The sequence below is a fragment of the Rhinatrema bivittatum genome, chromosome 10 (assembly GCF_901001135.1).
Source record: "Rhinatrema bivittatum chromosome 10, aRhiBiv1.1, whole genome shotgun sequence".
Taxonomy (NCBI): domain Eukaryota; kingdom Metazoa; phylum Chordata; class Amphibia; order Gymnophiona; family Rhinatrematidae; genus Rhinatrema; species Rhinatrema bivittatum.
In genome coordinates, this window is record NC_042624.1 from 14,609,413 (window position 1) to 14,622,334 (window position 12,922).

The 12,922-nt window shown below is 43.2% G+C and overlaps 1 protein-coding gene across 2 annotated transcripts in view; it reads right to left on the reverse strand.

The window, feature by feature from the left end:
• LOC115100388 (coagulation factor XIII B chain-like) overlaps nucleotides 1–12,922 on the reverse strand; it is a 108,161-nt gene that overhangs the window by 61,635 nt on the left and 33,604 nt on the right. For both annotated transcript variants that reach the window (XM_029618830.1, XM_029618828.1), the window contains exons 2-3: nucleotides 9,204–9,404; nucleotides 174–359 (exon numbers count right to left, since the gene is read on the reverse strand). In XM_029618830.1, the coding sequence (XP_029474690.1) occupies nucleotides 174–359; nucleotides 9,204–9,324 (307 nt within the window). In that variant the 5' untranslated portion in view covers nucleotides 9,325–9,404. The remainder of the gene's footprint in view (nucleotides 1–173; nucleotides 360–9,203; nucleotides 9,405–12,922) is intronic.

Here is a 12,922-nt window from a genome sequence, read left to right on the forward strand (position 1 = left end):
ATTTCAAGCAACACTGAACTTAACAATAAACTCCAATAAAAATAATTAGAAGAGTTCTCAACATTCCAGCGACGAGCTCACGCTCTTGATTTGTTGTAATTCTAAACTTTAGCCAGACAAACATGCTGAATAACAACCACCAGTACTTTTAAACTGAATAAATGAAGTCTTACCAGACTTTCTGGTGCAGCTTGGTTGAGGTGACCATCCTTCTGGAAGACATTGTATCTCTTCTTCATCCGTTCCATTTGAAGTTAAGAAGCCAGTAATACATCGGTATTGTGCTGTCTCCATTATTTTATAAGACTCCTTTGAGTTATAGAAGAAACCAGAATCCAAAAAAGGTTTGCTACATTTTTCTAAAAGGAAAGAATAAATAAAACAAAGAACGAAGCAGATTTAGAGGTCAATACTTAGTAGCATGGTGGAAGGTGAACAGACAATTTATCCGACTGAAGATAGTTGGATAAATTTTAATGGATTTTTAGCGAAGTGCTGCCCATTAGGTGCTTCACTGAAAGTCTCTGCATGAGTAGAACTCCTTTTTCTGACTGGGTATTATTTAAATGTTGATAAACTTCAGATTGGATTTATTCCTATTTGTTCATGCTCTGTCTGTGTTCTCTTGCTTCTCGTTATTGGTCTTTTGCCTCTAGTAATTCCTGGAAGACTTTAATTTCTGCATAAATTTCAGTTGAGGTCAGGCGCCTGGCAAGCTAATAGCTCTCCTACATCCTCTGCAGGCTCCTAAAAGCATCACTCTTTTCACCTCCTCTCTCTTTATCTATTTCCCATCTGCTACTAGTCCCTGCTATACACTAGTAGTTTAAGCTTCCTTTACAACGACAGTTGTCTGCATATGAGGTTCTCATCAGAGGTTCTCATCAGAACTAAACCAGGTCTGCTATCTGTGCAGCTATCTTCAATACTAACATAAGAACATAAGAAATTGCCATGCTGGGTCAGACCAAGGGTCCATCAAGACCAGCATCCTGTTTCCAACAGAGGCCAAACCAGGCCACAAGAACATGGCAATTACCCAAACACTAAGAAGATCCTATGCCACTGATGCAATTAATAGCAGTGGCTATTCCCTAAGTAAACTTGATTAATAGCTGTTAATGGACTTCTCCAAGAATTTATCCAAACATTTTTGGAACCCAGCTACACTAACCACATCCTCCTGCAATAAATTCCAGAGCATTATTGTGCATTGAGTGAAAAAGAACTTTCTCCAATTAGTCTTAAATGTGCTACTTGCTAACTTCATGGAGTGCCCCCCTAGTCCTTCTATTATTCAAAAGTGTAAATAACTGATTCACATCTACTCGTTCAAGACCTCTCATGATCTTAAAGACCTCTTTCAAATCCCTCCTCAGCCATCTCTTCTCCAAGCTGAACAGCCCTAACCTATTCTGCCTTTCCTCATTTCCTCCCTTTATCATTTTGGTTGCCCTTCTCTGTATCTTCTCCATTGCAACTATATCTTTTTTGAGATGCGGTGACCAGAATTGTACACAGAATTCAAGGTGCGGTCTCAGCATGGAGCGATATAGAGGCATTATGACACTTTCCGTTTTATTAACCATTCCCTTCCTAATAATTCCTAACATTCTGTTTCTTTTTTGAGTGCTAAAGTAGACTGAGCCGATGATTTTAAAGTATTATCCACTATGATGCCTAGATCTTTTTCCTGGGTGGTAGCTCCTAATATGGAACCTAACATCATGTACTTACAGCAAGGGTTATTTTTCCCTATCTGCAACACCTTGCACTTGTCCACATTAAATTGAATCTGCCATTTGGATGCCCAATCTTCCAGTCTTGCAAGTTTCTCCTGTAATGTATCATAATCCGCTTGTGATTTAACTACTCTGAATAATTTTTTATCATCCACAAATTTGATAACCTCATTAGTCGTATTCCTTTCCAGATCATTTATATATATTGAAAAGCACCAGTCCAAGTACAGATCCCTCAGGCACTCCACTGTTTACCCTTTTCCACTGAGAAAATTGACCATTTAATCCTTCTCTCTGTTTATCTTTTAACCAGTTTGTAATCCATGAAAGGACATCGCCTCCTATCCCATGACTTTTTAGTTTTCTTAGAAGCCTCTCATGAGGGAATTTGTCAAGCACCTTCTGAAAATCTAAGTACACTACATTTACCGGTTCACCTTTATCCAAATGTTTATTAACCCCTTCAAAAAAATGAAGCAGATTTGTTAGGCAAGACTTCCCTTGGGTAAATCCATGTTGACTTTGTTCCATTAAACCATGTCTTTCTATATGCTCTACCATTTTGATCATGAGAATAGTTTTCACTATTTTTCACGGCATTGAAGTCAGGCTCACTGGTCTATAATTACCCATATCCCTCCTGGAGCCTTTTTTAAATATTGGCGTTACGTTGGCCACCTCTAGTCTTCAGGTACAATGGATGATTTTAATGATAGGTTACAAATTTTAACTAATAGATCGGAAATTTCACTTTTGAGTTCCTTCAGTACCCTAAGATGCATACCATCTGGTCCAGGTGATTTGCTACTCTTTAGTTTGTCAATCTGGCCTACTACATCTTCCAGATTCACAGTGATTTTGTTCAGTTTGTCTGACTCATCACCCCTGAAATCCATCTCCGGAACTGGTATCTCCCTAACATCCTCATAAGTAAACATGGAAGCAAAGAATTAATTTAGTCTATCTGCAATAGCCTTATCTTCTCTAAGAGCCCGTTTAATCCCTCGGTCATCTAATGTCCAACCGACTCCCTCACAGGTTTCTTACTTCAGATATATTTTAAAAAGTTTTTATTATGAGTGTTTGCCTCTATGGCCAACTTCATTTCAAATTCTCTCTTCGCCTGTCTTATCAATGTTTTACACTTAACTTGACAATGCTTATGTTTTATCCTATTTTCTTCCAATTTATGAAGGATTTCTTTTTTGGCTAAAATAGCCTCTTTTACCTCACTTTTTAACCATGATGATAATCGTTTTGCTTTCCTTCCACCTTTCTTAGTGCATGGAATATATATGGACTGCGCCTCTAGGATTGTATTATTAAACATTGTCCATGCCTGTTGAACACTTTTAACCTTTGCAGCTGCACCTTTCGTTTTTTTTTCTAATTATTTTCTTATTTTATCTAAGTTTCCCTTTTGAAAGTTTAGTATTAGAGCTGCAGATTTACCTATTGTCCCCCTTCCAGTTATTAATTTAAATTTGATCATGTTATGACCACTGTTGCCAAGTGGCCCCACCACCGTTACCTCTCTCACCAAATTCTTCATTCTACTAAGAATTAAATATAAAATAGCTCCCTCTCTTGTTGGTTCCTGAACCAATTGCTCCATGAAGCAGTCATTTACTACATCCAGGAACTTAATGTCTCTAGCAAGTCCTGATGTTACATTTACTCAGTCAGTATTGGGGTAATTGAAATCTCCCATTATTATTGCACTGCCAAATTGGTTAGCTTCCCCGACTTCCCTTAGCATTTCATCATCTGTCTGACCATTTTGTCCAGGTGGATGGTGGTATACTCCAATAACTATACTATTTAGGGATGTGCCGATCGCCATCATAGTGAGGGCAAAGGCGATCGGCACCATTTTGAGACTCAAAATCGCCGTCTGATGCCAATACTCAAAATGGCGCCGATCGCCGTCATAGTGAGGGCAAAGGCGATCGGCACCATTTTGAGTATTGGGATCGGACGGCCGGCGTGCAAGGAGGTCGCTCCCGGACCCCCGCTGGACTTTTGGCAAGTCTTGTGGGGGTCAGGAGCCCCCCCCCCCCCAAGCTGGCCAAAAGTCCCTGTGGGTCCAACGGGGGTCCCGGAGTGACCTGCCGTCCGACGCCAGGACTCAAAATGGCGCCAATAGCCTTTGCCCATACTATGTCACAGGGGCTACCGGTGCCATTGGTCAGCCCCTGTCACATGGTAGGAGCACAAGATGACGCCGGTGACCATGTGATAGGGACTGACCAATGGCACCGGTAGCCCCTGTGACACAGGCTATCGGTGCCGTGATGAAACCGGCAAACGAGTGCAGCGATGGCTTCCTGACTCCCCGCTGGACCACCAGGGAGTTTTGGTAAGTCTTGGTGGGGGGGGGTCAGGATGGTGGGGGGTTGTAGTTAATTTTAATTTTAGCTGGGACAATAATTTAACTCGCCGTAGTAACGTATTTACAGATCGACAACTTATTGAATTCTCCATACTTCCGCATGAAACGGAATTGACCCCCCACGAATACGTATCACGTACGCAATGAAACCTTTTTGCCTGCACATCCCTACAACACTATCCATTCTCTTAATGATCTTCTTACAGTAAACTTTGCTAAAACAAAGCTTCTGCAATTGTGACTATTTGGGAAACAGCATCTTTTATTGAAGATCATTATCTATGCCTAATATTTTTCTTCATGGTTTCCTGTTCTCTGTAAGGCCTGTTGCCGCATTATGTTTTACTGTAAACCGAGGTGATGTTCCAAATGTGCCACGGTATATAAAAACCCTTAAATAAAAATAAAAATTAAAAAAAAAAATCATTTTGACTCTTTCATCTACACCATCCAAAAAATACATAAAGGTTCCCCTTTCGTTTTGCATTGCAGGGTCTCCTAATAGACAGTTCTGGGAATTCCTCTAATTGCAATAGCTCTGTATTGCCCCATTGGAAAACTGACTCAGGCCGGACTCAGGGCGTGGGCAGACGGAAGTTCAGGAACAGAAGACGAAGACTCGGGAACCATAGACTGAGACATAGACTCAGGTACTTGGAAGGTTCAGGTGTTGGCACGGTCCCTCAGGGCGCCTTACACAGCCATACCACTGGTCTAGTCACGGACCACCCTGTCCTACATTCGCGGGAGTGGAACCAGCGGAGGATGAGAACAAACAAAGATTCAGGAACTGAAGACAATGACTCGGGAACCATAGACTGAGACATAGATTCAGGAACTTGGAAGGTTCAGACGTTGGCACGGTCCCTCAGGGCGCTCTACACAGCCAGTACCACTGGTCTGGTCACGGACCACCCTGTCCTACATCCGCGGGAGCAGGACCAGCGCAGGAAGGGAACGAGATACTAAAGGTAAGGAATCAGGAACCAAATGCTGCACACCAGCAGTCCAAAGCAAGGTGCTGCACACCAGCAGTCAGGAGCGAGGAGCAAGGACTGGGACAGGAACAACAGGAACCAACATCAAGGAACGTGCAAGACACCGGACACCAAGCTGGAACAAAGAATGGAAGCCTGACGGAGCGCTAGAAGAGGAGACATCCAGAGACAAGTAACTCCAATGCAAGGCAATGCATGAGTGCTGGAGAAGAGTTTTTATACCCCAGGATCAGGCAACTGCCTGGGAGGAGTCCTGATAGGCCACACCTCTCTGGCCCTACATGAGTGGAAAGGAGCCGCGGGCCCGCCCCTTAGGAGAAGGGTGTGGCCCATACCAGAGCATCCAGGCTGCAGTGGAGTAAGCCTCGGGTAGGCCCTGCTGACACCGAAGGCCTCCCAGGCTGTGGAGCAAGATCCGATTACTCAGGCGAGGCTCCGGCTTCGGAGCAGCCTCCAGAGAAGGTGAGAGGACTCCCGTGGCACAGCTGCTGGAGGAATCGTAACATTTATAACAGTTTATGGACTTTTCTTCAAGAACCTTGTCCAAACCTCTTCTAAACCCAGCTACACTAACTGCCTTTCCACATTTTCCAGCAACAAATTCCAGAGCTTAAATGTGCATTGAGTGAAAAAATATTTTCTCCAATTTGTTTTATAACCTCATGGAGTGTCATAGGAGACACTCCATGAGGTTACTGCTTAGTAACCTCATGGAGTGTCATAGGAGACACTCCATGAGGTTACTGCTTAGTAACCTCATGGAGTGTCTCCTATGACATTGTCTTTGCTCAAAAAGCTTAGCTGCTCAGTTTACTTATGAATCTCCTGAGTGGAACAGTGATAAAAGCTTTACTGAATTCCTTACCACACCATATCCAATATTCACTCAATATTCACCCAAAACAAGAAATTGATCAGACTTAGTTGACATGATATCCCTCTGGTGAAACTTTCTTGCCATAAATATTTTAATCTACTGAATGCAAGATACCTTACCCTCCTTCCAATTAGTTATGGCCTTATTCATTTACCCATTTCTGAAGTCATACTCAATGGCCTGCAGTTTGCCAGTTGGCAACTTCTTCCCACTTTTGTGAAGAGTAACAAACTCTGTCCATTTCTAGTCCTCTGCCATAATGCCTGTCTCCAAAGAAAATGATTGAATAGAGCTGACAAAAGAACCTTAACTTCTTTTGGTTCCCTTATTATGCAAGATGTAGCTGATCTAGCTTTGCAGCTTTTTTTATTGTCTGTTTTGCTATTTCCATATAAACTCACCCTGCATTTTGCATTCTTGACTCCTGTTCTGTCAACATTTCCTTCTTCTGTGAACAGTGAACACTAGAAATATTATTTTCTCAGATTGTTTTTTTACTTTGTCACCATCTACAGAACTATACCTCACACTTACAATCCCATTTGTACAGTTCCTGCTTTCTCTAACATATCTGAAAAATTATAGCCTTGCTTTATTAAGGAGGAGACAAGTTATGAAAAAACACCTTGTGCAGACACACACTTCTTTGACTCTGTTTTCAAAGGGAGACATAAATAGCAGTGGAGTAGCATGGGTGGACCTAGGTGGGCAGTCACCTACTGTATTTGGACCCAGGCCCACCCAACTGGAACTGAAAGAAGTTTGTTCGAGCAGTGCCATCATGGGATCCCATCCCCATGATGGCGAAGAGGAGCTCTGGAACTGCAAGGCTATCATGGGATCACATCCCTGAGATGGCAAAGAGGAGTGCCGGATTTGCAAGGCTGCCATGGGATCCAATCCCCATGGTACAGAAGTAAGGCTTTAGCTGTGCAGGTGTGCCTAATGAAAAGGCCTTGCATGTGTGTGATGAGAATGGAAGCTTGAATGTGTGTATGTAGCAGGAAATTCGAATCAAACAGTTACCAACACGGGCCCTGAACTTGATGGTACGTGAAACAGATGTATGGGAAAATAAGTGTGGGAGCTTGCTGGGCAGACTGGATGGGCCATTTGGTCTTTTTCTGCCATCATTTTCTATGTTTCTATGTATGGGTGAGAATGGGAGCTTGAATGTGTTTATGTGAGGGTGAGAATAGGAGCCTGAGTGTGTATGTGGGTGAGAATGGGAGGCTGGGTGCATGAGTATATATAGGTAAGAATGGGAGATTGAATGTGTTTGTGTGGGTGAGATTGGGGGCTTAAATATGTGTATGATGTGAGTGAGAATGGGAGCTTGAATGTGTGTATGTGGGTGAGAATGGGTGACTGGGGGTGGGGGAGTGAGAGAGTGAGAACTTGTGTGTGTGTAGAGAATGTGAACTTGTGTGAGGGTAACATATGAGAGTGAGAGCTTGTGAGGGAATCTGTGGGAGAAAGCATGTATGAGTATGAGGGAAGAAGGGAAGAAGAACAGTAGTCAAAGAAAGACACTGTAAAAGGATTTGGGAAGTGAGAGATAGAGCTTCTTTATAAAGCCTTCATAGTTGTCAACTATTTATATCACTATAGGAGGGGCAGCTAATAACTCAAGGTGAGGTTCTGGTGGTAGTTTAGGGTTTTGGAGCCAGTTTTACATGGAGAGACAAAAAACCTCAGTGAAGATTTGATGTCATTTGGAGTAAGGAAAGTCTCACAAAGAAGAGATTTCTGCAATGTTCTCTTGCCCTAGCTTGATGGACTCTATACCATAGTACTATTTTCATTAACCTCACCCAGAATCCTCCCTTTTGAGATAATTTACATTCAGATCATTGTGACCATCACATGCATTAACACCATAATGCATGACTCTGTAAGTTTGGATCTGAGACAATGGAAGGTAAAGTGACTTGCCCAAAGTCACAAGGAGCAGCAGGTAGATTTGAACACTGGTCTGCCTGGTTAAAAGGTCTCTGCTCTAACTACTAGGCTACTCCTCCACTCTGCGTGTTGTCTTTGCTTTTTACATCATATACTTGTGCATTTATAAACTGCAATAAATATAATAGAAATTAATACAGATTAATAAGGAATTGTTAATGCTGGTAAGTGCTTGAAATAATTGAGGTAAAATATTTTAAAGTTTCATGCATGATGCATAATGGCTGTGGCAAACTACTTAGAAAACCATTCTAGGGTGGAGTATATGGCAGTATTTGTCAATAAGAATACAACTAGTAAGTCTCAGACCTGCATGTCTACAGCCCACACATGTCAACCTTGTGCCCACCTAAAAATCAATTCTGGCTATGCCACTGATTAACAGGGTCATTTCTCATTAGGAGTTTGGGTGAAAAGGTGTGTGAGAGAGAGAGAGAGAGAGAGAGAGAGAGAGAGAGAGAGAGAGAGAGAGAGAGAAGAGACTCTAAACAGAAATCAATATGTCACTCTATTTATACCATTGTAAGAGGGGGCACTTTTAACTCAGTATGGGGTTTGGGGGATGGGGAAGGTTTGGGCAGGTGGTTTTAGATATACAGTAGGAGTACAAGCAGCAAAGTTGATATCACTGAAGATTTTCTACAGTTTAAATCGATGAAAGGTACAAGAGGAGTTGATTTATACAATGCACTCTCTAACTAGCTCTACCTCTTTCATCGATTCAAACAGCAGAAAATCTTCAATGATGTCAACCACTCCCCAAACCGAGTTAAAAGTGCTCTCTCTCTCTCTATCTCTCATGTTAAATAATGCAAGGCAGTGAGTGTTGTGGAAATTAATGCAAGGTGCAATAATGTGGTAGCTTGGAAATTATCCTAACCATGCCTCTTTTTTTTTTTTTTATCCCAGGCACTATTTCAGCTATAAATATAGCATTTTGAATCTAGGGGTAAGTTAGTCCTGGCTTTTTGACATCCCCTTGTGAAGCAGTTTGGAACATGAGTACAAGTACCACAATATAGTGAGAAGTCAGTATAAAGATAAATAAGGACCAAAAGGCATTCTTCCAGAAAATGTTTCACTTGGCATCTGAATAAACACAGTGATCACCTGGGTGATTGCTATTTTTTAAATTATTGGGAAAAATTTTAGACACAGTGTGACTTGCCATTATATTTTATGCCTAATGATAGAAAGTTAAAAAGAACTCAAAGCAGAGAGGGGTGACTTACTGTAACATTTTGCTGCTGGAGACCATCCGCTCTCAGTGCACGTGATCTCTTCATCTTGATTCCCGGCTTCAGTTGTAGTGCCCGCAAGACAGGATAATGAAAGTTTCTTTCCTTTACTCATTGGAAAATAATATGTTTTAAAACTATAATAGTACTGTGCAATCCTTCCATTTTCTATATTTGGAAAATCACATACTTTATCTGAAACAACAAGAAGATATATATTTGTGATTCAAGATCTATAGCAGTATAATGATCAGGGGGTGGATTGCAGGAAAATATCAGCCCAAGGGATTTTTTTTCCAAAACCAGCCCACGTGGTATCTATCTGACTTTCTTGTGCATTTTCCCTGCAGGATGCGTTTAACAGTTCCCAAAATCACACCAAACTGACCCTTTTGAACTATATCATATGACCTGGAATTGGCAGAATGAAGCCAAAAAAATCAGTAGCATAAATTTCACATTTTTCCTAATTAACTAAGTAGTTGAACTCCTAGACCAGGGGTGGGCCAACAGAGCTGCAGGCCTTCTTCCATCCATGCAATCCAAGATATATGAATCCACATACATTTTGGATTCTTTGACTGATATTAAAGTCTCTTGCCAACCAATCAGCTCTTGAATCAGTTGCCAAATTATGTGACAACCACACTGCCAGCCAGTGTCAGCTGCACACACAGATACAAACAAACACACACTCTTTCAGACATCCAGTTTGTGTGTGAATGATGGTGTGCGTGTGTGTCTTTCTGACATGAAGACACGGAAACACACTCTCACCCTCAGCATATGGGTATGTCATAGTAAAAGAGTATTTATAGGTGTCTTTCTGTATCAGGGAGAAAGACACACACATACTCTTTCTCTCTGACACACACATTCCGTCATTGTGCTGCTACTCATATGCTCATACAGTGAGTGCCTCCGCTCCAGTACTACCACTGCATTATGTAAAAAGTTTCTGCTTGCTGTCAGTCCTTCCCCAGCCCTCTCCCTTTCTCAATCCCACCCCCACCTTCCTAGCACTCCCACTCCAAGAAACTCACTGGTTCCACAGCTAGCTAACCTTTTCAGAAGGAAAGACCAGCCTAGAGAAGCCTCCCCAACACTGCACAGGCACTTCCTTTTGGCTCACCCCATCCCTCTTTATGACTGTAGCTTGTTTCCACTTCTCCATGCCCCCTCTTTTGTTATATTTTTCAGGAGTGTTCTGATTTCTGGTCAGGATTAGAAGTTCTTCAACTTTAATCTTTTTCACCTTAGATCAACCCCTTTTATCAGAGGAATTCAGTACTTTGTGAAATTAATAATATCAATGATTTTAAGAGCTCGATAATTAGGTTTTCTCCTACACATATTTGGGATGTAATCTGTATGTTAACTGAATATGTCCGTTGAGTAATATCAGAAGTATGTAACATTAATTCATTTCTTTTGTTAAGGAATTGTGAAAGAATTCCATAATTGCTGTGAGAGAGCATACATATCAATGTAGTGGCAGTACCCTGTAACAAATAAAATGTTATAGTCGAGCATTTTCTGGACACACCACGTATGGGGCTTGGTGATAGGAATGATGTTGTGCTTCGAGGTGGACCCTTCTGACCCTGGTCCGACCACTGACTGGCTTCAGTTTCTGCCCCCGGCTGGACTCCAGCTCCTGGCTTCTCTCCATCCACAGGTATCCAGTTCTTCGCCCACCAGGAGGCCTCGCCTAAGTCCCAGCGGCTCGGGTCCTCACGGGCTCCTCCCAGGGGGACCGTGGGCTTCCAAGGGTGAAGTCTCCATTGACCTCCTATTGCGGCTTCTTCCCGGGCCTATCCCCTCAGGTCCTCGGTCACAGAGGATCTCGCCTAAGTCCCAGCTGCTTGGGTCCTCACGGGCTCCTCCCGGGGGGACCGGGGGCTTCCAAGGGTGAAGTCTTCCAGGGCCTTCTCCTCAGCGCCGCCTCCCGGCTGTGAAATCCACTGTGGGTTCCCACAGTGCATCACCGTCTGTCTCAGCCGACTCAAGGGTCCATGCCCTTAACATATGTAAAGCCTTTAACGCTACTTTCATGTTCAATGTAAACTGATGTGATGTTCACAACAAAAATCGGTATATAAAGAATCTTAAATAAATAAATAAATTGGGAGAGTTAGAGTGTATAGCCCTGGATGAAGAGGTAGATATAATTAGCATCTCAGAGACCTGGTGGAAGGAGAATAACCATTGGGTTACTGTGATACCAGGGTACAAATTCTAGAATTTGTTGCCAGAGGACGTGGTTAGTTCAGTTAGTATAGCTGTGTTTAAAAAAGTATTGGATAAGTTCTTGGAGGAGAAGTCCATTACCTGCTATTAATTAAGTTGACTTAGAAAATAGCCACTGCTATGACTAGCAACGGTAACATGAAATAGACTTAGTTTTTAGGTACTTGCCAGGTTCTTTTGGCCTGGATTGGCCACTGTTGGAAACAGGATGCTGGGCTTGATGGACCCTTGGTCTGACCCAGTATGGCATGTTCTTATGTTCTTATGTTCTTCTTGTCCTGGAGCAGTGGAGAACAGCTCCCTGGTAGGGACCAGGAAGCACCTGCCTCCAGAGGATGGAGCACAGGAGGAGACAGAGGCTAGGATAAGCTTCACCACTGGAAGCCCGAGGTCCCCCCATGTGGAGCCTGTAGGGACTCGGGCTTCTTGGACATAGGTGAGACTCCCAGGGTCTCCCGGAGAGGTAGTAGAGAGGTGTGCCCATGATCAGCAAAGGAGTGCGGTCAGACTTCACGCTGTTGACCTGGAGAGGCAAGGAAGGCCCAAACAGCGTAAGCATTTGACAAGGCAAGGAACAGAGCCAGAATCAGAAGTTGTGGTCAATGGCAGCCGAGGTCAGATTCCGAGAATCAGTCCGAGCAGTAGTCAATGAGGCATAGGTCAGGTTCCGGAGGTCAGATGAGGTCACAAATCAGGCAGAGGTCAGGATGCAGGCAGCAGACTGGAAGTTCAAGGAACAGGCCGAGGTCAGTACCAGAGAGACAGTCCAAGGGTATTACCTGGAAGGACAGACAGACAGACACAGGAACAAAAGGAAGCTGGAATAGAAGGACACTGAAACAAGACTGGAACAAGGCTGGAGCAAGACTGTGAATGCTGAGGCAAACTAGTACACTTACAGTACCAACCTGATTGCCAAGGCAAGGAAGTGCAGGCAGGGACTTTGTTATATCGTCCCATCAATCAGAACACGCCACAGAGCTAGGACCCGCCCCTGGCCCTACAAGAGGCCGGGCGGTCTGAGCAATGGGGCATGGCCAATGCCTCTAGAGATGCCAAACTCCGGCATGAGGCCTGGTGCACAGTGGAAGGCCCGTCGACCTAGAGGAACTCACGGCTGCCGCTGGGGATGCCGACCCGTGACCTGCAGAGGAACTAGTGAGGTGTGCAGGCCCGTGCGCGTGCAGGGAGTGGATGGGGCATGCAACACATGACACATGTTCTTCTGTTTCATGTATCATTTTGTTTAGTGTCCCATTGGGGAGGTGCATGACCTAGAAAAAGAAGGAGGTTAAAGGATGCATCACTGAGATGTATTACAGATTTTTAGTAAAGGGTTATTTGAAGGTAGAAGGGAGTCTTCCTTGTTTTACTAGCTGCAGTGTAACATTTTGTTCATGTAGTCTGTTAGGAGCTCCATGCAACAGAGATTAATGGATACTTTAATATGACAATGTTTCATT